The following is a 25,419-nucleotide window of genomic DNA, read 5'->3' as shown; positions in this document are numbered from 1 at the left end:
GGACTCTTGACTTAGGACATAAGAGCAGTATTGGCCCTCTGATAGAAGGATTTTTTGTTTGTTTCTTCAGCAAATATCTGCCAAAAACCTGTTATGTATAATACTAGACTCAAATAATAAAGATAAAATACAGTTCCTACTCTATAGGACCTCAGAGTTAGGCTGGGGAATCAGACACAAAAAGATAAACTTCATGGCCTGGTAAATTCTAACAGAGGTGTGATTGAAGTGTTCTGGGAGTACAGAGGATGGTGTTCCTCGTTCTGCCTTGGGGACTAGGGAAAGCATCTAAGGGCTAAACTGTGGGACAGATGCTGTTTTCAGTGTAGGGCCGAAGATGAAGTATAGCTTCAAAGTGATTTTTTTCCGTTGAATTATAAGGTCAACTGTTAAAGCAAAGTTCTGAAATTGTTTTGCAGTTTGCACTGGAAGCAGTATTCGAATACAGGTTTCCCTGGTGGATCAGACAGTAAGGAATCTGTCTTCAATGCAGGAGGCCCAGGTTTGCTCCCTGGGTGGGGAAGATCCCCTGGAGAAGGGAATGGCTGCCTACTCCAGTCTTTCCTGGAGAATTCCATGGACAGAGGAGCCTGGTGGGCTGTAGTCCACGGGGTCAAAAAGAATCGGACACGACTGAGCGATTAACATCAATACCTATGTATGTTGTTGTTGTTGTGAAAGTCACTCAGTCATGTGTGACTCTTTGTGACCCCATGAACTGTTAACTCGCCAGGCTCCCCTGTCCATGGAATTCTCCAGGCAGTAATACTGGAGTGGGTTGCCATTCTCTTCTCCAGGGGATCTTCCTGACCCAGGGATTGAACCTGAGTCTCCTGCATTGCAGGCATATTGTTTATCATCTGAACCACCAAGAAAGCCCAGGTATCTATCTATACATCTTCTGAAAAGTAACCAATCTGAAGGATAATACCTAGAACTTCAGCTGGTGATTCTCATGCTTTCTTGTTCCTTCTTCATGCTATCTCTTAATGATTGATTAATTCTACAAATATTATGTATTCGGCATTATTGAGATTGGGGGTAGAGAGCTGAATAACACTTGAACCCCTCCCTCCTCACCAGGAACTCCAGTGAAACAGGCAAGCGTGTCTATCTGTAACATAGTATAATGAGCTAGTAGTAATAATATGAGCAAAGATTTACTTCATTCAATTAAAAAAAGTTTTACAAATTAATAAAATAATTTACCATTGAGTCATGGGTAAATAGGAATCCAGTTTGATATAAGTGCAGTGTGTTTGTAGTTACAGAAATAGCCGCTATTTCTCTATTCTGCCTCATACACACAGAATATTTACTCTCCCTGGAATTCTGTTTTCATCTCCACCCTGACTCCCACCCCCAACCTGGCTGAATTCTCTCCTTCAGGTCTCAGCTCAAATGCTACTTCCTCATAGAAGTCTTCCCACACTTCTCCAGTTCTAAATTAAACTCATCCAGCAGTTATTCTCTCCTTGAAATCTGTTTGCATTTTTTTTTTACCAAGTTGTTTAAAGTCTGCCTCATTTTACACTGTCAGCTTCCTAAGGGCAGGGCTGTGTTTGTTTATCCACCAGTGTGTGTCTGCAGAGTAAAATGCCATTTATTTATTGAATGCGTGAATAAATATTTACCATGTGCTAGGCACTGTGCTAAAAATTCACATATACTTATTAATCCTCAAAACAAGCTTCTAAGGTACATATTGTATATATTATTGTGTCTATTTTAAGAATGAGGAAATTAGGCCCCTGCTCTACCTTATGTAGTTACTCCATGACCTCATAGCTAATAAGTGTCAAAGCCAGAATTTGAACCCATTTTATAAACTGTAATTATAAACCCTCCTACCTGAAGTTAAATGGCTTTAGTATTTCTGTTAAGTTTTCTCTGTGTAATTAGCAAAATACTCTGTATTAACCAAAACTTCTGGTTTTACATATCTTACTCTCAGTAAGTGACGTTAACAATTGGATTCTGTAGTATTTTGGAATCATGAAAAAGAAAATTGGAAGGTAGGAATCATCAGAGTGTTAAGTGGAAAAAGAACTGTAGGGATCAAAGCCTCTTGTTTTATAGGTGAGACTGAGACTGAAACAGTAGAAGAACTTGTTCAAGTTTACATTCTAGTAAATTAGAAGCTAGATCTCCTAATTTCTAGTCTGGCAATAACATGTTACAATATCTCCTTTCACTTTAGGGTAGTTTCCAAGTGTATGTTATTTATATTCTTTTTCTCTTTTGGACTCTAGCCCGGAAGGCTATATTCTCTTGCCATACCAAATAGTAAAGTGCTTACTGTAGATCAGGCTAACTAGATGAAGTTACCAGATAGGGGCAGTTCAGAAACATAATACCTTCCTTTGGTACTTTTTCAGCTTTTCTGTTTCATGGTCATTTCACCATCTCATAAACTCTATAAGATAAATAAAAATCAACAGTTGAATCTCTATCTTGCAGCTGATAAAGAGGCCTAGTGAAAGTCAATGAGTGCCTAAGAAGGTCAGAGTGTGTTGAAGCTAGAGCAAGAACTTGAGCCTCTAGACCATGTGTCAGCAAACTAGAGCCAACACCACTTGATTTTGTACATAAAGTTTTATTAGAGCACAGCCACACCCATTATGTTGTCTGTGGCTGCTTTCTTGCTGTACTGGCAAAGGTTAATATTAATAGTTGTCACTGACATGGACCACAGAGCCTAAATTTTATGTTACCTGGCTGTTCACCAAAAAAGTTTGCCAATCCCTACTCTAGACTTTTTGCACTATGGCCTTAGTTCTTTCTACCTAGGAGAGTGCTTAATTGCCTTTCAAGCTGTCCTTTATCCACTGTTTACATTTAACAGGAAGAGATCTTGTCTCTGAGGTCTTTTTCCATTGAACAGATGTTCAAAACCTGCCAATCTACAAAAGATTAATGCCAGTTTTTCTGGAGAAAATATACAAAACTTCCCTGAGTCAAAAATTACTGCTCCAGAATATGTCATAGGGCCATAAAAAAAGACACCAGTCAACTTAATGGAAACTGACCTCAAGTCCCCAGTAAGTACAATTTATAACATTGTTCTCTGGCGCTTCAGCCAGATATTTTCTGTATTAGATGCTTTGGACTATAGAACGTGGAGCTCTGTATCACTGGTGCTCCAAGTGTGATCCCTGCATGGGCAACACCCACATAGCCTAGAAACTTGTTAGTAATGCAGATTCACAGACTCTCCACTAGACCTACTGGATCAGTAATTCTGGGGACAGGACCCAATCACTAGTGTTCTGACAAGACTTTCAAATGATTCTGATGCACGCTGATGCTTGAGAACCTTCATGAGACCTTCAGAATTTGCATTTCTAGTAATTTCCCAGATAATGCTGATGTTGCTAGTCTGGGAACCATACTTTGAGAACCACCACTCTGCATCCTAGAATAAGAGATTAGGACGTAGACCAAGAAAATAAGATCCTATTGAGAATCTTGATTCTCAGGAGTGTAAAATAGATGGTTTGGGGCAATTTTACTCTAAAATTTAATTTTTAAGATGCAAAAAACAGGATTTTTTTTTAAACTATTACCTGGATGCCAACCATTCAGCTTTAGCAAAACATAACATTTTGCTTTTTGCTTGGTTTTATGTTTTTTTAAAGATATCAGAGTACAGACACCAATGAAGCTTTTTGTGTATCCTCCCAGAATCCATTCCTCTTTCTCATTCTCTAAAGAGAACCATGAATTTGGTGTGTATCGTGTAAACTTGTTTTATATTTTTACTACTTCTGTGTATATTTGTAAAGTACACTTTGAATATTTTCAAAACTTACATAGCTGATCTTGTAACAATTCTCAACTTTTTCCTCTAGAAATTGTTTCTAAACATAATACATGCTGATACAGTGTAACTTTAGCCTATTAATTTTACCTGCTGTGTAAATATGCCATAATTTATTAATGTATTTCCTTTTAGTAGCATTTTCCTTTTAGTAAGTTGTTCCTAATTTTTTACTATTTCAGAGTGCTGAAGTAAATATTCTTGTGCATGTCTTCATATACAGTTGTGAAAGGAAGTTTCTCCAGGGTACCTGCCCAGGAGTAGAATAACTGAGAAGTAGGGTAAAAGGTTGTTGTGGGTTTTCCCTGGTGGGTCGTTGGTAAAAAAATCCACCTGCCAGTGCAGGAGACGCAGGTTCAGTCCCAGCTTTGGGAAGATCCCCTGGAGAAGGAAATGGCAACCCACTCCAGTATTATTGCCTAGGAAATCCCCATGGACAGAGGAGCCTGGTGGGCTGCAGGCCATGGGGTTACACAGAGTCGGATACAACTAAAGCGATTTAGCACACACAAATGCACTGCAAGGTATGAGAGCCCTATTTCTCCACATTTTTTTCAAAACTTGAAATTTTCTGACATTTTAATTTTTACCACTCATAGAAATGTGAAGTACCTTCCAGTTTTTAAATTCATAATTCCCAGAGTTCCAGGAGTCTTGAAGCTAGTTTTCATGTTTCTTAACATTTCTAGGTGTGTTTTCTGGGGCTTACCTGTAATTTCCTTTACCCATTTTCTGTTGGGTTATTTGCCTTTTTACATGAATTTGTAGACGCTCTTTATGTAATCTTTGCTAATATTTTGATTTATTTGTGTTTCTCAGTCAGTAGCTAGTCTTTTAGTTTTATAGATAAAATCTTTCCCTATTCTTAAGTCATAAAGATTCTTTTACTTTATGTCAAGTTTTAAAATTAAGTCTTTAATGTATCTACAATTTATTTTTGCATGGGGTATAAGGTAGAGCTCTAATCTCATCGAGATAACCAGTTGTCCTAGCACTGCCCGTTTGTAGTTGATTTGTCGCGCCGCTCCGATCTGTCAGGACTTGTCTGTGTGCACAGGTCTGTCTCTGGTCTCTGTTTCATAGATTTGTTTGTCCCTGTGTCAGACCTACATTGTCTTGTCACTTTATACAAACTGATAGCACACGTTTTATTGTGACCTTTTTCAAAACTGTTCTGATAATTCACTCTTCAAGATAAATTATGACTGGCTTGTCAAATTTCATGGAAAATCCTGTCTTACAATTTTGATAGGCTTTGCATTTTATTTATAGATTACTTTGGAGCGAACTGACTATCTTTCAGTTCATGAACATGGTATATCTCCTTTATTCAGGTCTTTCACAATGGCCTTTCAATAATGTTTCATAATTTTTCCTAAAAGGTAATTGGTCATCTTTTATTAGATTTACTCCTGGTGTGTTATTTTGCTTTTATGAATAGTATTATTTTTCTGATTATTTAATTCTAGCATATAGAAGCACTTTCCCCCATTTATGAACATGGTGTTCTCTTATTTCCCAGTAGATGGCAGTAAAATTTCATTATTAATAATCTTCAGTGGCATCTTATTTTTTTCCACTGAAATTAAATGATTTATTTTAAAGGAATAAATTCTGAAATATTTGTAAATTATCTCCTTTTGTTCCATTTAGGAGGATAAAAGAAAACGAGATCGTGACCATGTGGATATTGAGGCAGAAAAAGACCTACAGTGTCAGGCCCCTGTACGATTAGACTTGCCTCCTGAGAAGCCTCTCGCAAGCTCTTTAGCCAAACAAGAAGGTTGGAATAACTCTGAATTAACTGTCCTGAATGAGGAAGCTGAAATTATTTTAAGGATGTTAGCCAGGGAAAGTTAAAAGTTTAAAAGCTGTTAAATTAAAATTTGTTTACATTTTCTTATATTACTGCTTAAGAACTTTAAGTTAATTTCTGTTTCAAACTTCTTGTTCTCACTTCAGCATATTTGAAAAATAAATGGAATTTCTGTATGAGATAATTTAATGATGGATATGAGATAAGTCATGTATAGAAAATAAGCTAAACAATACTCTCTAGATCTTCTCTTTTAAAACGCTCTTTTTTCTTTGCTTTAGAAGTAGAACAGACACCTCTTCAAGAAGCTTTGAATCAACTGATGAGACAACTGCAGAGGTGAATTTTTTTTCTAGCATTTTTGTAACTTGGAAATTGAAATGGGAAATAGAGGATCCAAACCACTTCTTTTCATTATTATTTCAAGTCACATCTTGTGGCCTGTATCCAAACGTACTTGATTTTAAAGTGGATGATAAATATTTTGCCTGGCAATAGAAGTACTCCAAGAGGCTGACTTTTAGATGTTCTCATTTGGGTTGTTTTAACTGGCAGCTTGAAGAGTGTTACATAATCCTCTTAATGGCAGATTTTTCCTTAATCTAAAGTAACTTCTGATGTTACAGCTTTAAACCAGGATTAAACAATACAGGTATTTCCATTTGCTAATAGATCAAAACACTTTGTATATGTCTGTGCTGCTTATCACTGCTGTGAGTGTTCAGTAATTACCAAGTTTGGGAGAAGAAACAAAATACCATAAATAAGATTTGTACCCTCTCTTAAGTGCAGAAATTTGTTGTAAAAATTATAGTATCTTGATAAAACCAATGTGAAGTTCTTAAAAGAGAAAAAAATAACTTGATCCTTGTTAAAATATTTTGATACCTCAGTTCACTCAGAATTTAAAGTTTTAGCCCAAAGACATCTACATTATTAGCAGAGGATTCATGGATATAGGGCATCCATTCATATTGTGAGATTTCTTCTGACTGTGTTGGACTTATATGTCAACCCCAGAACTTATCATAAATATTTTTTAAAATAAAGCTATCTGTATTCAACACCTATTCAGTGAAAATCAGAAATCAGTGACCTCTCTTCCTTTTTGGTGTTAAAGAACAGTTGAGAAATTTACATCTCAAGTCTTTACACTTGAATAAGTCATTCATTGCTTGTCCCAAAGGAGTGAACAGGTTAAGTATTGAGCATTCCAACTCAATTAGAATTTTTGACTATAAAGTGTTCGGCTACCTTTTAATTTTGTTTCTTGCGATATAAGACCAGAATATAAGTTAATGGTGTCTCCGTAAGAGAAATCTACTTATCAGAGTCTCTCTCAGTCTGAGAATGTTCACATTGCTCAGAACATTATGGAAATTAGAACTTTAGAGCCATATTTTTTTTGAATAGCTGTAGTGATTCTTGATCCTTGAGGCTCAGCGCAAATACTGGAAAAGAATGTAATTGACCAGGTTTAGTAATAGCATCTTTGGTCAAACCAAGTCAGACTCTATATTAAAATGACTAATTTTAGGAAGTCTAGATAATTTGCTCTGAAGAGGTCCACCAGAGATGCTTTGTGGTGTTATTCAAGTAACTTCTATGGACAGTATGCATTTGGATCTGTAAGTTCCAAAGTGGAACTTTTTGCTTATTCTCAATATTTTTTACTCTTACAGCTAGGTGTCCTGCTGGGAAGAACCAAGACAGATACACACACACCTGAGTTCAGATTCTAACTCTGTATTTTATCAGATTTATGACCTAAAACAAATAATATGACCTCTGAGCCTCAGTATCCTCATCTCTTAAGTAAGAATACCAGCTCCTTGATGGCTTTTGTGAGCATTGCTACTGCTGCTGCTAAGTCACTTCAGTCGTGTCCGATTATGTGCAAACCCATAGACGGCAGCCCACCAGGCTCCCCCATCCCTGGGATTCTCCAGGCAAGAACACTGGAGTGGGTTGCCATTTCCTTCTCCAGTGCATGAAAGTAAAAAGTGAAAGTGCAGTTGTTCATTCGTGTCCGACTCAGCGACCCCATGGACTGCAGCCCACCAGGCTCCTCCGTCCATGGGATTTTCCAGGCAAGAGTACTGGAGTGGGGTGACATTGCCTTCTCCCTTTGTGAGCATTAGATATAAAAATACATCAATTCCCTACCACTGTGCCTGGCATGTGGTAAATTTATTTTTTAAATTGCTGCCATTATTATGGCTTTTTAAGCATTTTTAATGCTGTGGTTATTTGGAGTAAGAAAGCTTTGATATGCCAAATTTCCAGAGGAAAATAACAGTCTAATGAACTAATCATATAGAGCAGTGGTTTTCAACTCTGTCTGTCCTGTAAGTTTGTAAGTACCAAAATTCAAGCCTAGAAAAATCAGTGCCTGGACCACTCTTCCTCCCCCAAGAGATTCGCGTGTAGTGAGTCTAGGGTTAGCCTCCCACCGCACCAGAATTCTTTTTAAAGCTCCTCTCATGATTCTCATGCACAGCCAGAGTTAAGAACCTATGATAATACTCCATTGTGTATATGTACCACAGCTTTCTTATCCATTCATCTGCTGATGGGCATCTAGGTTGCTTCCATGTCCTGGCTATTATAAACAGTGCTGTGATGAACACTGGGGTACACGTGTCTCTTTCCCTTCTGGTTTCCTCAGTGTGTATGCCCAGCAGTGGGATTGCTGGATCATAAGGCAGTTCTATTTCCAGTTTTTTAAGGAATCTACACACTGTTCTCCATAGTGGCTGTACTAGTTTGCATTCCCACCAACAGTGTAAGAGAGTTCCCTTTTCTCCACACCCTCTGAATCAGTTCTAATGAGATGGATGAAACTGGAACCTATTATACAGAGTAAAGTAAGCCAGAAAGAAAAACACCAGTACAGTATACTAATGCATATATATGGAATTTAGAAAGATGGTAACAATAACCCTGTGTACGAGACAGCAAAAGAGACACTGCTGTATAGATCAGTCTTATGGACTCTGTGGGAGAGGGAGAGGGTAGGGAGATTTGGGAGAATGGCATTGAAACATGTATAGTATCATGTATGAGGCGAGTCGCCAGTCCAGGTTCGATGCACGGTACTGGATGCTTGGGGCTGGTGTACTGGGACGACCCAGAGGGAGGGTGTGGGGAGGGTGGAGGGAGGAGGGTTCAGGATGGGGAACACAGGTATACCTGTGGCGGATTCATTTCGACATTTGGCAAAACTAATACAATATTGTAAAGTTTAAAAAAAAAAAAAAAAAAGAACCTATGATAGAAAGCACTGGGTCTCAAGTTTGGAGGTATTATGATAACCTTTTTAATGTCCGTTTTTTGAGCAGTCCCCTACACACACGATAGAAGTTATACCCATTAATTTAAGAAAATGTATATGGTTGTCCTTTGGTATCCACAGGGGATTGATTCCAGGAGCCCCCGTGGGTACCAGAATCCAAGGATGCTCAAGTCCCTTACATAAAATGGCAGCAGTCCAGTGAACAGTCAGCTCTCATATCCACGTTTGGGAAGCTCACAGATACAGAGGGCCAGCTGTACTCATGAGTATGCAACAGCTCTGTGACCCACCAAGAGTCCAAGCCCAGCTAGAAACCAGTGTGGAAGACTGCAGATGTGTATTTTAGTTACTATTTCTGCTTTTTCTCTATGGTTAATAAAAAATACATAGTATTAATCTCCCAGAGTACAAGACATTTTTTAGTTAGTCTAGATTTCTTATTTTGTTTCATCTTTCCCTGTGTTGGAGATGTTGCAAATTAATTAAGCTGCATATTTTAAAAGATTCTGTCTTAAGGGTACAATTTATATGTAAAGCATCTGAACCTTATTAAATAGTTATTAGTCTTTAAAATCATTACTTCAGTTTTTAGTGAAAAACATATTAGCCTGCTACAAATTCTACATCTGAAGGATTTCCTCTGACTTAATACTCCTTGACCGGTAATTTTGTTTGTAGTAGAAATAAAATTGCTTTTTTCCTGTCTTCACAGAAAAGACCCAAGTGCTTTCTTTTCATTTCCTGTGACTGATTTTATTGCCCCCGGCTACTCCATGATCATTAAACACCCAATGGATTTTAGTACCATGAAAGAAAAGATCAAGAACAATGATTACCAGTCCATAGAAGAACTGAAGGTAACTTGTTATTTATGTTGTATTGGAGAATAGACTGAGCTATGCTACAGTATCTATTCAATTAAGAGCCAAACTTTTGGATCCTGGGTATGCGAAGTCTTTGTAGAAATCTGCATGTCTGGTATTCAGAATCATTCTCAAGTTTATTTTAATATCCAAAAATCTGTATTTTTTTTGTCTTAGAAAACATGTTTGAGCTTGGTGATAGAAAACCAGACAAAATAAGTCATCTGCTGTCTTTATTATTTTGTGGGTTTTGGTAAAATTTTGAAATTCATGTGTTCTATGAAATATTTTCTCATCCTTTAAAATGAAAATGTTTGATTTTAAATTTCAGATGAATACAGGTAAAATTGATAGTTTTTTAATTGAAGTATAGTTGATTTACAATGTTGTATTGGTTTCAGGTGTACCACAAAGTGATTTGGCTATATATTTTTTTCTTGATTATTTTCCATTATAGATTTTTACAAAATATTGAACAAAGTCAGTATTTTAATGGAATTTGATTTAGAGTAGTCTTTTTTTCTGTTTCTGGACATGTAAAATAGAGAATAAATTGGCTTGTCGAGAAATACCAAGCAGAAGTTTAATTGCATTTTCTAGTTTGATGAAAGTGAGTTGCTCCCTGAATTCACTTTGGCTATATTTTTTTTAGCATATTTTCTTCAACATTCAGCAATAAGAAATTTTAAACTTACAAGTAAAGAACCTACAAGCCATGAAGATGATACACATGCCTAGTGTTATAGTTGACGTTTTTCTGTCTTTAAATGGCAATGCACTCCAGTGTTCTTGCCTGGAGAATCCCAGGGACGGGGGAGCCTGGTGGGCTGCCGTCTGTGGGGTCACACAGAGTCGGACACGACTGAAGTGACTTAGCAGCAGCAGCAGATGCTGGTTTCAGAGTTAAGCTTTTCATTTTAATCATCCTAAGAAAAGGAGCCGTGTGTTTTCTGTTTTAATTTGCTCTGTACCAAACCACCACAAACTAAAGTGTTTAAACAGTGTGTCTACTCTACCTTTGTTTTTTTTTTCTGAATGAATATTGTAGTGTTTTCATCTGACCCACGGACTAGACCCTAATCATTTATAGAAGGAAAATAAGACAGTAAATGTTATCTTTACTTGGTCTCTTTTTTTTTTTTCATGCACGTTGATTAGCTGAATTTTATGAATAATACTAGCATTTAGTTCTGTCTTTACTATCAGTTTGACTGTATATTTCACTCTGAAAAACCTGAATTATATTCTCTTGTACTCAGAGAAACAGAAATGTTTCTCAACTTTTCATCTGGTGAAAATTAAGCTAAAACTGTTTATTTCAGCATGTTTCTGATCTTATTATTGCTTAATGGAAAATTTTTCAGTTTTTTTTCCTTTCTGTGAATAACTTTCCTTTGATCTTTCCCTTACGATGACAAGAGAGAGTAGAAGTATGCCCACTGAGTGTTTTTGAGCAGATGGTCAAGATTTATCATAATTAAAATGAACAAGTATTGTTAACTTTGGAGTTTTCTGTAGAGCTATATTTTTTTCTCAGGAAAATTCAGTAGCCCCATGTAAAGTTTAATTAGCTTATCCAGCTCATTAAACTGTTTGAGGTTGGTTGTTTTTTTTTTTTTTTTTAAATATTTGGAAGTATACAGAAAGGTCATTCAACTTTATGAAAGAACAATTGCCATTACACAAAAATCCAGTAAAGTCTGCTAAGTCACTTCAGTCGTGTCTGACTCTGTAGACGGCAGCCCACCAGGCTCCTCTGTCCCTGGGATTCTCCAGGCAAGAACACTGGAGTGGGTTGCCATTTCCTTCTCCAATGCATGAAAGAGAAAAGTGAAATCGAAGTCGCTCAGTCGTGTCTGACTCTTAGCGACCCCATGGACTGCAGCCCACCAGGCTCCTCCGCCCATGGATTTTCCAGGCAAGAGTACTGGAGTGGGGTGCCATTGCCTTCTCCAACCTAGCACATGACAGTTAAGATTCATGGAATAATAGGGCTTCCTGGAGCTTCAGTGGTAAAGAACCTGCCTGCCAGTGGAAGAGTGAAAGTGAAAGTCACTCAGTCGTGTCTGACTCTTTGCGACTCCATGGACTATACAGTCCATGCAGTTCTCCAGGCCAGACTACTGGAGTGGGTAGCCTTTCCCTTTTCCAGATGATCTTCCCAACCCAGGGATCAGATAGGAGATGCAGGTTCAATCCCTGACCCAGGAAGATCCCACATGGCATAGAGCATCTGAGCCTGTGCACCATAACTGTTGAGCCTGTGCTCTGTAAGGAGAAGCCACAACACTGGGAGGTCCACGTTTCACAACTAGAGGGTAGCCCATGCTCTCCGCACCTGGAGGAAAGCCCATGCAGCAACAAGGATCCAGCACAGCCAAAAATGTTACTAAAGAAATACGTAATTTTTAAAAGATTCATGAAGTAATGGGTCAGACCTGTAATCTGTAGAATGATCCAGTACTTTTTCCAGGTATAGGACCAGTGATCATTTAGTGTGGTAGTCATCTAGTTTGTCTCCCCTCATTTGCCTCTCCTTCCCCAAATATATATTTAATAATTTTAATGGAATGGAAGCTTTTCAGAATATCTATACCAAAGGTTCTGAACCTGGGGTCCTTTGGGTAGCCATGGATGAGCCTTTAGAGGGATCAAGAATTTTATAAAATTACATACAGGGAAATTTTGTGTTCACCTTTGTATTACATGTGTGCGCTTGAGGAGTGGATCCATAGCTTTCCTCAGATTCCTAGAGATGATGACCTAACAAAATCCTAACTGATTTAGAGACTTGGCCAAGAACTAAGGATCCACATATACTTCGTCTGCTTTAAATTTAATACCAAATTTATTGTGACACTTGACTCAGTCTTCTCATGTACTTTTAAATAATATTCAGTCTACCTGTTTTCATTACATTAAATGTTCTAAGCTGTCATCACTAGTTATTAAATAGCGGGGCTTAAATGTTTTAAATTCAGAGGAGATTGAGGGTCAGGTTCTTTTTTGTTGAGTTTTTATCATTTTTATTTAGTAAGGCCTTGGCATAATCACTCTCACATTTATACAATGTAAAAATTACTTAACCATGAAAATATGCAGTGGAATTGAGTTCCCTAGCACATGTGCATACTTTGAAATTTAAACCAAAAGTACAGTTTTGATAGTTTGCCTACTCTGGTTACATGTTGTAAGTCTTTGAAGTTGTATGGTTTATTTCAGGTTGGCATGACTTTGCAACATTCTGCAAATTATAATAGTATCCAAACACTTAAAAGAATATTAGTGTAAATGTTTTGCCATTTGCTCAGTTATTTTGACTCTGGTAGGAAATATTATTAAGATAATTTACAATTGTCCCAGTTTTCAGTCAAGATCCAAAATAAAATATTTAATTCATCAATGGATAATTAAGATGTTTGTTTTTAAACTAAGGATTTTTTTAATTAAATGAAATACTCAGTAATTATTAAATGTAAAATAGAAGTATTTTCTAATTTTCTTTGTGTGCAATAATATTATACTGAAGAAACCCATTTTAAAATTTTATCCCCGAATCTAAAGTTTATGCAGTTACTATAGAATGTTTAAGAATTTGTAAAGGAATGTAGTAGGATGTTTAAATTAATTTAGCAGTATTTGTTTTGTTAGTTTTAAAACTTAATAAATTGCTATTAATGTTGTTTAGTAAACAGAAAGATGGTGTTTTTTTACTGGTTTGTTTTTGTTTGTTTGATGGTTGTTGTTTTGAGTTTTTTGAGGACCTGCATAATTTTAGACCAGGACAGGAGGGTACTTTGTTTTGTCTTAATGCATTCCTCCCTAATATTTTCTCTGCAGGATAACTTCAAACTAATGTGTACTAACGCTATGATTTACAACAAACCAGAGACGATTTATTATAAAGCTGCGAAAAAGCTGTTGCACTCAGGGATGAAAATTCTTAGCCAGGTAAAGGAAATTCTTTGTCATAAATAATAATTATTATAAAATTTATATTCCTTTGATTTTGGTCATAGTGATACAGATCCAGTACAGTTCAGGTTTTATTTTATAGACAGGTTATATTAAAGTAGGAAATATTAAATGAAAAAAAACTTTAACATAGAGAAGAAAATTACAGCAGGAAGATTCTCATTGGAATTGATACAAATAAATATTGGCATTCACTTGTAATTATTTATTTGGAAGCTGTTGAGTTGGTATTCATCAGATAGACTTATATTGACTGTGAAACAGATATCATCTTGAATTCCAGGACAGGATAGATTACATGAGTTATGAAATCTTTTGGAAGGATAGTACCTTATTTCCCTTTGCAGGGGTGGAAGCTAATGTTCTGGTGAAGCACAGGATCTCCTTCAGGTAGAAAGAAAGGAAATAGACAAATGAGGAATCACTCCTCTAATTGTCTGAAAGCCACCTCCCCACAGGAGCAGATTCTCCCAAGAACAAGAAGCGATACATAGTAAGGTGTGTGAAGTGGGAGAAATGTATGTAGAGGACACATCATTATCATCATCAAGCTTCATGAGGAAGCTTACACAATAACTTATTCAAAACAAAGATGCCGTAGATAGTGGCAAAGAGTGACAGGAGTCTCATTGCAGAGCCGTGGCTGATGAAATTGAGTGATCACTTGCATCTACTGGAAGAGGAAGAGAACTCACCAGATGAATCACGTCTTGTGAGGTTTTTCTCACAGCTCTGAATAGATGGAAAATTAACTGAGACAAACCGTATCTTGGCAGGAAGTCAGAAGACTGGGTTCCAGTTTTACCTCTTTTCCACTAACGTGTGGACCTTGGGCCTCTGTGTTCTTATCTGTAGAGAAGAAGGTCTCCAAGATAATTGCTAGCATTAATATGCTGATTTTAGATAAGAGCCAGAGTAGGGAGTATACCAAGAAGAACAAGATAGAATGATTTTGCAAAAAAGAAAAAGAAATGGGTATGAGGAAGAGAAAGAAATCAGAATCAAGAGCTCAGGCTGAAATTGAGGGGAGTTGGAGGATAGTAGGAACAAGTCGTGCGCAGGTGCACGTGGTTTTCCAGTTTTTGTGGTGGTCATCTGTGTCACAATTGCAGTCATCTCACACGCTAGTAAAGTAATGCTCAAAATTCTCCAAGCCAGGCTTCAGCAATACGTGAACCATGAACTTCCAGATGTTCAAGCTGGTTTTAGAGAAGGCAGAGGAACCAGAGATCAAATTGCCAACATCTGCTGGATCATGGAAAAAGCAAGAGAGTTCCAGAAAAACATCTATTTCTGCTTTATTGACTATGCCAAAGCCTTTGACTGTGTGGATCACAATAAACTGTGGAAAATTGTGAAAGAGATGGGAATACCAGACCACCTGACCTGCCTCTTGAGAAATCTGTATGCAGGTCAGGAAGCAACAATTAGAACTGGACATGGAACAACAGACTGGTTCCAAATAGGAAAAGGAGTACGTCAAGGCTGTATATTGTCATCCTGTTTATTTAACTTATATGCAGAGTACATCATGAGAAACTCTGGACTGGAAGAAACACAAGCTGGAATCAAGATTGCTGGGAGAAATATCAATAACCTCAGATATGCCGATGACACCACCCTTATGGCAGAAAGTGAAGAGGAACTCAAAAGCCTCTTGATGAAAGTGAAAGTGGAGAGTGAAAAAGTTGGCTTAAAGCTCAGCATTCAGAAAACGAAGATCATGGCATCTGGTCCCATCACTTCATGGGAAATAGATGGGGAAACAGTGGCAGACTTCATTTTTCTGGGCTCCAAAATCACTGTAGATGGTGACTGCAGCCATGAAATTAAAAGACACTTCTTGGAAGGAAAGTTATGACCAACCTAGATAGCATATTCAAAAGCAGAGACATTACTTTGCCAACAAAGGTCCGTCTAGTCAAGGCTATGGTTTTTCCTGTGGTCATGTATGGATGTGAGAGTTGGACTGTGAAGAAGGCTGAGCACTGAAGAATTGATGCTTTTGAACTGTGGTGTTGGAGAAGACTCTTGAGAGTCCCATGGACTGCAAGGAGATCCAACCAGTCCATTCTGAAGGAGATGAGCCCTGGGATTTCTTTGGAAGGAATGATGCTAAAGCTGAAACTCCAGTACTTTGGCCACCTCATGCGAAGAGTTGACTCATTGGAAAAGACTCTGATGCTGGGAGGGATTGGGGGCAAGAGAAGGGGACGACAGAGGATGAGATGGCTGGATGGCATCACTGACTCGATGGACTTGAGTCCGAGTGAACTCCGGGAGTTGGTGATGAACCGGGAGGCCTGGCGTGCTGCGATTCGTGGGGTCGCAAAGAGTCGGACACAACTGAGCGACTGATCTGATCTGATCTGATCTGTGTCACAGTTTTATGCTTAAAGAATTGCCTTGAGGTGCAGATGTCTTGGTGTCTGTGTGCTTGGCTCTGAAAGTTTCTTGGATCCACTTAACTGAGGAAAGAAAAACATTTAGATTGATGATCATTCTTGCGCTCCTAATATTTAGACAACATCAATTTCCACTCTTTCCTAAAGACTTGGGAAGCTGTAATGTAAGCCAGTTACCCATCTTTGGCAAAATATGCAGAGGAAAGGGGAATATAAAGTGTTTATCCCATCCTTTGCAGAAATACTCAGAATCCAAGACCAAGCCATATTCAAATTATTTTAACCTGCAGATATTTATTTTTGTATTTGAAGTAAAGGTACACCCCAAAAATGCCATGTTTTCTCCAGAATCTGCACATTTAATTTTTAGAATAAGGTTTGATTTGCAAACATAATATATCCAGTAAATTTTTCAACTTTGATTTACCACTGTTTTCTCATCTTTAAATAATACAGTTAATACAAGATGCAAATGATTCCAGAAGCGCTTGCATTTTATTGAGGGTGGGGTGTCTGGAAGCACAAAAAAAAACCTCTGTCCACTTTCCCCTTTCTCTCTCTGTTGTCTTCCTTTCCTTCAGATCTCTTCCTGTTGAGGAGCCCTACCCATCCTGTGTTATAGCTTCCTGTTGACTATTCTCTCCACCCTAGATGGGAGAGATTCTTACAACAGTGATTTTTAAATGTTTAAATTTAGACCTTCTGAGTTACTCTTTTTAATAGCACATCTCCCAAGAGAGCCTAGCACACCCTTCCATGAATGGTGTCTTTTGAAAAATAACTGGTTTTTAATTCAGTGTAAAAGTTGTAGAGCAGTCATTCATCATTTTTTTCAGTTATACACAAATAGTGACTGTTAGTAGATGTGTTATTTTTATAAAGAGTGGACATATGAAGAATAACTGTTTTGACCTCCTGAATAAATACTAAATGCTGTATTATATTTATAGTGACCTTGGGTCAGACTAATCAGATTTCAAGTCCTGGCTGTGCTATTGAGACACTTGTGTGACCTTAGGCAGGCCATGTGACCTTTCTCAACCGTTTTACCATCATATAAAATGGCGTAACAGTAGTACTTACCTCACAGAATTACACCCTATGAGTGACAGCTCAGTAGGTACAGGTTCGATACCTGTACTGATAGGTTATAGGTACACTGTTAGCCCCTTCTCCAGGCGATTTTCCCAACCCAGGAATCAAACGTATAGGTATAACACAGTATAGGTGTAGGTAGAACACGTACAGGTTTAGGCTAACACAGTAGGTGTTAGCCATTAATAATAAATGGCAAAGAATCAACCCTTTAGTCATTTGTAAAATGGAGAATTGATAAACAGTATGCTGATGTGGAGACTTTTGGGTTACCGAAAAAGAAAGACATTGCTTTTAAAGTTCAGTTCAGTCCCTCAGTCATGTCCAACTCTTTGCGACCCCATGAACCACAGCACGCCAGGCCTCCCTGCCCATCACCAACTCCCAGAGTTCACCCAAACCCATGTCCATCGAGTCGGTGATGCCATCCAACCATCTCATCCTCTGTCGTCCCCTTCTTCTCCTGCCCCCAGTCCCTCCCAGCATCAGGGTCTCTTCAAATGAGTCAGCTCTTCGCATCAGGTGGCCAAAGTATTGGAGTTTCAGCTTCAGCATTCAGCTTTTAAAGTAAAATTAATTAAACTCAACTTTTTTCCATGACTTGTGTTGAAATTTAGAAAATTCCTTTAATTGAATTATTTTAATTTGATGCATTGTTTTTTCTAAGTTTGAAAATATTCCTAATGTAGGTTCTGCTTTATAAAATTCTAGAATGGAAGTTAAAAGGTTACTGAGAACTTTGTGATCCAAGCCCATTCATTTAACCAACACTTATTGAGTACCTTCTATATGCCAGCCTCTGTTTCAGGTACTAGAAGTAGATGAGTAAAAAATGACTTAAGTGACATACACAAGAGGAAACACAAATGGCCACTAAATGCATATAGAAATAATCAAACTAATATTTTTAAGTACATATTAAAATAAGACCTGTTTTTAAAAATCGGTTGTTTTTTTTTTTTTTGATCACACCCCTAAGTTCCAGGGATTGAACCTGAGCCACCTACGGTAGAAGTTCCAGGTCTTAACCACTAGACTGCCAGGAAAAGTCCAGTATTTTTTTTTTTTAATGGTACTAATCAGTTTGCCAGGGAGTCAGAGAAAATGTCAAACACTGGTGGAATGTTCAAACACTAAAAATTGTTAAAACTTTTCTGGGAAGCAGTTTAACAGTAAACATCAAAAGCCTGAAAAAATATTCATTCCCTTTGACCTAGTATTTTTACTCACGTGTTGGTCACTCAGTCATGGCCAACTCTTTGCGACCCCATGGACTGTAGCCCATCTGGCTTATCTGTCCGTAGGATTCTCCAGGCAAGAATAGTGGAGTGGGTTGCCATTCCCTTCTCCAGGGGATTTTCCCAACCCAGGGATTGAACCCTGGTCTCGTGCCTTGTAGCAGATTGTTTACCACTGAGCCACCAGGAAAGCTGTTTTACTCCTCTGATTTATTCTAAAGAGACAGGGATTCCTAGAGATTTTTATTTTTAATAGCAGAAACTTGAAAATAAGTTAAATGTTCAGTAGGGGGTCATTAATTAAACCATGGGACACACAGGGGATAAAATACTATACAGTTACTTAAAATATTTTAGAGAATATTTAATGAAACAGAGGGGAGATATAGTTTATTAACTGAAAGAAAATTTGCTTATTCAGTATAATTCTGATTTGCTAATATGTGTGATGCTTAGAAAAATACTACAATGTTAAATCTGTTAACACTTTTCCTCTCTAGATAATAAATTAACAAGGTTCTTATTTTCTCCTTTACCCATGTCTTTGTCTACAATAAAATTTATTACTTAAATAGTTTTGACATCATTTTAAAAATTATGGTGATTTAGTCACTAAGTTGTGACTGACTCTTGCAACCCCATGGACTGTAACCTGACAGGCTCCTCTGTCTATGGGATTCTGCAGGCAAGAATACTGGAGTGGGTTGCCATTTTCTTCTCCAGGGGATCTTCCCCACCCAGAAATCAAACCCAGGTCTCCTGCGCTGCAGGCAGCTTCTTTACTGACTGAGCTATGAGGGAAGTGCACTCTCTCTCTGCAGCAGCATTTGTATGTTATATATGTATTTATATATATATCATATATGTTTTAATATAATTAAAAACTATAGTGCAGTAAAATTAGCAGGGTCCATTTCCTGAGGCTGTCACAATCTGCACTGCTAACACAGCAGAGTATGATGAGAAAAGGCCCCATCATGAGATCCAAGAGGCCTGCTCTTAGTCAGTGGTTCTGAGACCTTAGTTGAGTCATTTAGCATTTCTGGGCTACATTGTTCTTATCTGAATGACCTCTGGTCCTTTCCAGTTCTAGTTTCTGTTACTCTGTAGAAGTCTTCCCTACTGTTGCTATGTAGGAGACTACACTCCATATTTTGTCCATTGACAACACAGAATTAAAAGGCAGAGTAGTTGCTAGGAACAAGTCTGCCTCTTTAACATTTGTCCAGAAACCACAGACCGTAAGGGATGCAATGGAAAATTCACATGTTTCACAGAATAGAAACAATACTTCTTTGGTTAGAACATTATGCGTTCTTAAAAAGAAACTCTGCTAGCAGCCTTTTCTCTTTGAGGCGTGTTTTCACACAGAAAAATGCCAGTCCTCAGTGACCATCCCAGGATGCCAAAATGTAAGAGATCTTCCCATATTCACATGCTCGTTTTAAATATCTAATAATTCATAAATCTCAGAAGATGAACTGTTTTATTAAATATGAAATTTTCACACACTATTCTACTAAACTTTATATTTACTACTGCTAAGAAGGTTTAGTCTTTATTCACACATTCTCTCCTGTGAACTTTTTGACGATGCAGTAAAGTTGCAGAGCATTCTCTTATGTTGGAAATTATCTGAATTAAGGAATAGACTTTATTGTCCTGGTTCCTAACTATTCTGCTTGGTAGGATTACATTTAATTGTTTTTCTTCCCTAATTAATGACAGGATAAGTGTAAACTCTTATGGGGGAAAATGCGTTACTTTACAAATGAATGGCAAATATACAATAAGAATACTGCTGAATATTTTTAGGAGAGAATTCAGAGCCTGAAGCAGAGCATAGACTTCATGGCAGACTTGCAGAAAAGTCGGAAGCAGAGAGACAGGACAGACACCTCACAGAGTGGGGAGGACAGCGGTTCCTGGCCAAGAGAGAGGGACGATGCTGGAGACGCTGAGGCACAGGGCTTCAAGAGCCCCAATAAGGAAAATAAAAAGTAAAGAATCTTTGGAATATTACGGTTAAGCTGTCTTTTCCACGCCAGTAAGGGGAGAAAATACAATTCAGGGGCCTGCCTTGGGTCCATGGTTGGTTGGGTTTTGTCAAAGTCCATTTTGATGATCTGACACCCCTTTTCTCATACAAAGCACAGTTTGTCATTGTCGAAACACAATTCAGAAAATAGTTCTGAATGTCTATTCTGTAGGGAAGTCGTTTTAAAACCAGTAAATAGTCTCGAGGGACTCATGCTGACAGTGAGTTTATATTAATGGAGCTATTTAAGAAAAAGTTGTATATTCATTACCTCATTCCACAAAGGAGTCGAGCCCGTACTTAAGCCTAAGCACAGTTAAAGCTGCCTTCTAAACAGATGGGCTGTCTCTGAGATGTGTGCATGTTTTCCACCCGGCGTCAGCTGGTAGGAGCAGTGTGAACCACGGTCCTTCCAGCCATCAGCTGATGTGGCCTGACTCAGTTGCGTAATGTGTCCATCCCGCTCAGCTGCTGCCTCCCTGCCCTGACTCCCAGCACCTCGCTGTCAGCTCTGGGAGAGGGGTTTAGTTAGCAGGTTGGGACTTCTGCTGTTACAGCACGACGTGAACTTGTGACAGGTTTTTCTTATATTTCTAAGATTTATACATTGTAATATATGTTTATTTTAAATTTTAAAAGTTGGACTTCAGTGTACCAAATTGTAAAACAAATTGTGCACCCCTCTGCTTTTAAAATATATTTGAGATATGGTTCATTTTTATGAATATACTAAGAAAAATGTGTAGGACAAATAATACTGAACACCGGGAGGGAGCTGACCGACTACTTGGCTTGCCTTAGTGTTTGTGTGTCATTGGGGCCCATTACCAGGTCATTAGGGAACAAAGTTTTAATTGGTGTCAGTAGCACACATTTCTCCACTTTGGTTGTATTCATATTTAGAATTACATTTTAATGTTTTCATCTTCTCCTCTTCTTTTTTTTTTTACTTAGTATTAATGTGTGTTTTCAGGAAAGACAAAGATGTGCTGGAAGATAAATTTAAAAGCAATAATTTAGAAAGAGAGCAGGAGCAGATTGACCGCATCGTTAAGGAATCTGGAGGAAAGCTGACCAGGAGGCTTGTTAATAGTCAGGTGATGGAGCTTTTCCTTTCTTTTCATTACCTACTGATTCGGGTTGTCTGAAACTTTTAGTTTTTAAGTTGCTTGTGTACTTTTAATCCATATCTGCCATAGAGCTCTTCAGGATAGCGCTCACAGAAGAAAAAGTAGTAATATACCTGTTTTTAAAGTACATAATTCATATTATCCTCTGTTACTGGCTAGAAGGGTTTGGGGTTTTTTTAAGGGACATTAATGTGTTCAAATGTTGGAAAATGAACCACATACTTCTAAGATGAAAAGAAAACATACATGGTCTTTTGAAGTCATGTTGTTTAGCACCTTGGTTCTAAAACCAAATGAATTAATCCATGGGTTTAGGTAAGTCACTTCCCTTTCCTGGTTTTCAGTATACTTTTTTAAAACAGTTTAAACAGAACTTGGTGGCCTTAAGCACCCACGCAGCTCTTTTAAAATTCTGAGATTTTCTAACCTTTATTTCTTTAACCCATCAGCACCTGTATACATATGTGAAAGTTGATATGAGTATGATGATAGCCACGTGTAATATTAGTTTGACTAAACTAAGGTGAGGTTTTCTGGTGAGCAACATACATATGTATCATATATAGAACAGTTCATGCCATTTGAATACTTTGGGTCTTTGCAGTGTGAATTTGAAAGGAGAAAACCAGATGGAACAACAACATTGGGACTTCTCCATCCTGTGGATCCTGTTGTAGGAGGTGGGTTCACAGAATTAGACCGCACATGGACTTGATGCTAATGTGGCAAAGAGCAGTCCCCTGGTGAACATTTTAGAGGAGCAAGTCTGAATGTTGATAAACCCAACTATCATCATCTATAAAGAATTTGTCTGGGTATCCTGTACTTCATACTAACAGCCAGCCTACTTTATTTCATCCCAAACTAAGTACTACAAAATCAAGTTTTCTTTAAAACATAAAGTGCCTAGGACGTCCCTGGCAGTCCAGTGGCTAAGCCTTTGCTTCTAATGCAGGGGGTGCGGGTCTATTCCCTGGGCGGGGAGCTAAGATCACACATGCCTTGCAGCCAGAAAACCAAAACGTAAAACAGAAGCAGTGTTGTACACATTCAATAAAGACTTTAAAAATGTGGTCCACCTGAAAAAAGACTTAAATATATCTAAATACCTGTACGATCATACCCACCATTAACAAACCCAAAATATTAGGCAGTCATTTCTAGCCCTGAGACACTGGCACTTCTTGAGATACCTCAAAAAGACTCGGGCAATATCTCAAAACCTTCAGACTATGGCATAATAAAATTTAACAGACTTTTTAGGGAATAAAATGAATATATATGCCATGTAGTAGTACCTTAATGGTAGTGAAATAATATATAGTAAATGACATGATATCTTTCACCATGGTTGATAGAAAGATTATAAAGGTTAGGAATCACTGTTCTAGAACATCAGTCATACTTTTATTTTTTCAAATGATATTTTAATGGAAATAGAGGGAATATTTTGAAATTTGAGGTAAGAATGGGAAATATGTATCATTTATCTTGAAGGGAATCATGTTGTGATAAGCATGAGAATGTTTATAAATAACGTCCTACTACCATTAGGAGGGAGATAATTGGGGATACAGAAATGAATAATGACAAGATTCCAGGAAATAGCTTCCAATATTTATTACTTACAATGAGGAAGGCACTGTCTTAGGAGCTGGAGGTGGAGCTAGGTGTAAAAGGGAACGAAACAGGAACAGACAAGTCCTTTCCCTTACATTCTGTGCAGTGGGGAAAGAATAACAAAAAGAATCAAGAGGTAGCCTGTCCACCATGAATCAGTACATCAGGGGAACAGAGCAGTAGAGTAGTAACAGTGTCTGGAGGTCAAAGACTGCTTCCTTAAGAGATGTTTAGGTTGATCCCAAAGTGGTGAGTAAGGGACTGGGGAATAACAAGTAAAAAAAAACCTTGAAACAGAGAAGAGCTTGATGCCAGCCTGTCGATGTTTCCTTTTAGCACTGCAGCGCACTCTTGAAATGCTGAAGCAGGAGAACATTAATAGGCTCCTTGACTTAGAAGGAAAGGAACTGGTGCTGTGATTTCAAAACAAAACTCTTACTTTTTTATTTATTTATTTATTTTGAAAAAAAAAAAAAAAATCCTGTGAGGCCCTGCAGCCATTCCAGGTTGATGCAGAGGTACAGTCCATAGACCGGGCCTTGCTGCTCAGCCGGAGGAGCCGCCCCCGCCGTGGCTGTGGCCCTGCGACACCGCTGCCCACACCCCACTGCTGCTGCCGCCACTACCTACAACTTGCTCTTTTCGCTCTGGCCCCATTTTTTACTTTTATGTGAACTTCTCATAGTAGAATTTTTTAGGGTCTTGGGTCATAGAAAATGCCACAGGATTGAGAACATTGCTCTTTCTGATTTATCAGTGATGAAAATTTGGTGATAAGAGATGCAGCTAAGTTGATTTAGGTGAAACCTTTCTAAAAGGCACAAAGGTCTGCCCCTTTCTTTGTACCTGGGGTTCTAGTCTCTGCTCTTGGTCTGGTTTTCGGGGTTTCCAGCTCCTGTAGACATTTTCAGATGCGGCCAACACTGACTTGATCCTCACACTCAACAGCTGCCTCCCCAGGAGGCCAGTTTACTGGTTTAAGGTGGAAGATACCCCTGTTCGCGTCTCAGCTTCATCCTCCTGGTTGGAGGTACTAGTACCAATAAGACACCAGATGCTTACCAAGGAAGGAAGATTTTGTTCAGAGGTTTGGAGTTTCTCACAAGTGCTTCTACTTTGTCACATTGATCACATGTGGAAGTAGACTCTATTCCAGGGTGGTCTTGTTACAGAAACCAGAGCTCTTCAGAAGAAAACAGTCTTTTCTGTTGGATTTTGTTAGAGACCACATTCTCTCCTGACACCGTCCTTCTCTGTTCTTATGCTTATGTCACAGATTTCCAACATCATTACAGGGGTTCATGCCTGGTTTACAGGCTTTTCGTCTTTAAAGGCTGTTCGTCTCTGCAGTACAAGTCTGCCTCTTGTAGAGATTAATTTATCCTGAATGTATTATGAATTCTTGTCTTTAATCAGGGATTTCCCCTTCTTTTACTTGACCTTTTCTCCTGATTTACTTCCATCATCTTAACACTGAAAGGTCCGACTTTTAAATGTTTTTTAAAGTGAAGTGCAACATGATTATAAAGAATACGAGGATACTGCAGAGTATGATGAAAAGGACCAGATTTGGATCCTGGCTACATTCCTGCCTTTCTCAGCTCAGATTTTTTTTGTTAAAAATGGGTAAAAAAAAAAAAAAAAAAAAAAAAATATATATATATATATATATATATATATATGGATATAGTAAGGGCTGCCCGGAGTCAGGTGGATGTCGTGAAGCAGTGTGTCCACAGGCACTCTGCAGAGCACCATGGGGTCACTGCCACATGAGCCATCTCCACCATGCTCACTCTTATGTTTTAGAACCAGGTTATTGTCCTGTGAGACTGGGGATGACAACTGGAAGACTTCAGTCTGGAGTGAATACTTTGCAGGGGTTCAAAGAAGATAAAAGGAACAAAGTAACTCCAGGTAAGGCTCCCATGTGGTAGTAAAGTTTTTTCTCTTCTCATTTTCAAGGAGTTGAGGAAAAGAAGCATAATTACCATTACTTTAACTCTATTTGTGGTATTTTTGCAACATTAATTAGATATTTTAAAGAAGAAACTGAAAAATCAGTATTAATATTCAGAATGAGTTTTCTTTCTTGTTTTTCCCCTCCCCATTGTGAGAAAAGAT

The 25,419-nt window shown here is 38.1% G+C and overlaps 1 protein-coding gene across 2 annotated transcripts in view; it reads left to right on the top strand.

Moving 5' to 3' along the window:
- BRD7 (bromodomain containing 7) overlaps positions 1-25,419 on the top strand; it is a 45,028-nt gene that overhangs the window by 12,680 nt on the left and 6,929 nt on the right. For both annotated transcript variants that reach the window (XM_070770545.1, XM_070770544.1), the window contains exons 3-10: positions 5,474-5,603; positions 5,918-5,975; positions 9,644-9,788; positions 13,635-13,745; positions 20,323-20,507; positions 21,519-21,642; positions 22,280-22,355; positions 25,105-25,212. In XM_070770545.1, coding sequence (XP_070626646.1) covers positions 5,474-5,603; positions 5,918-5,975; positions 9,644-9,788; positions 13,635-13,745; positions 20,323-20,507; positions 21,519-21,642; positions 22,280-22,355; positions 25,105-25,212 — 937 coding nt within the window. The remainder of the gene's footprint in view (positions 1-5,473; positions 5,604-5,917; positions 5,976-9,643; positions 9,789-13,634; positions 13,746-20,322; positions 20,508-21,518; positions 21,643-22,279; positions 22,356-25,104; positions 25,213-25,419) is intronic.

The sequence above is a fragment of the Bos indicus genome, chromosome 18, assembly GCF_029378745.1.
Source record: "Bos indicus isolate NIAB-ARS_2022 breed Sahiwal x Tharparkar chromosome 18, NIAB-ARS_B.indTharparkar_mat_pri_1.0, whole genome shotgun sequence".
Lineage (NCBI taxonomy): Eukaryota > Metazoa > Chordata > Mammalia > Artiodactyla > Bovidae > Bos > Bos indicus.
Note: the sequence above shows the minus strand (reverse complement) of the source record. Positions and strands in the feature narration are given on the sequence as shown.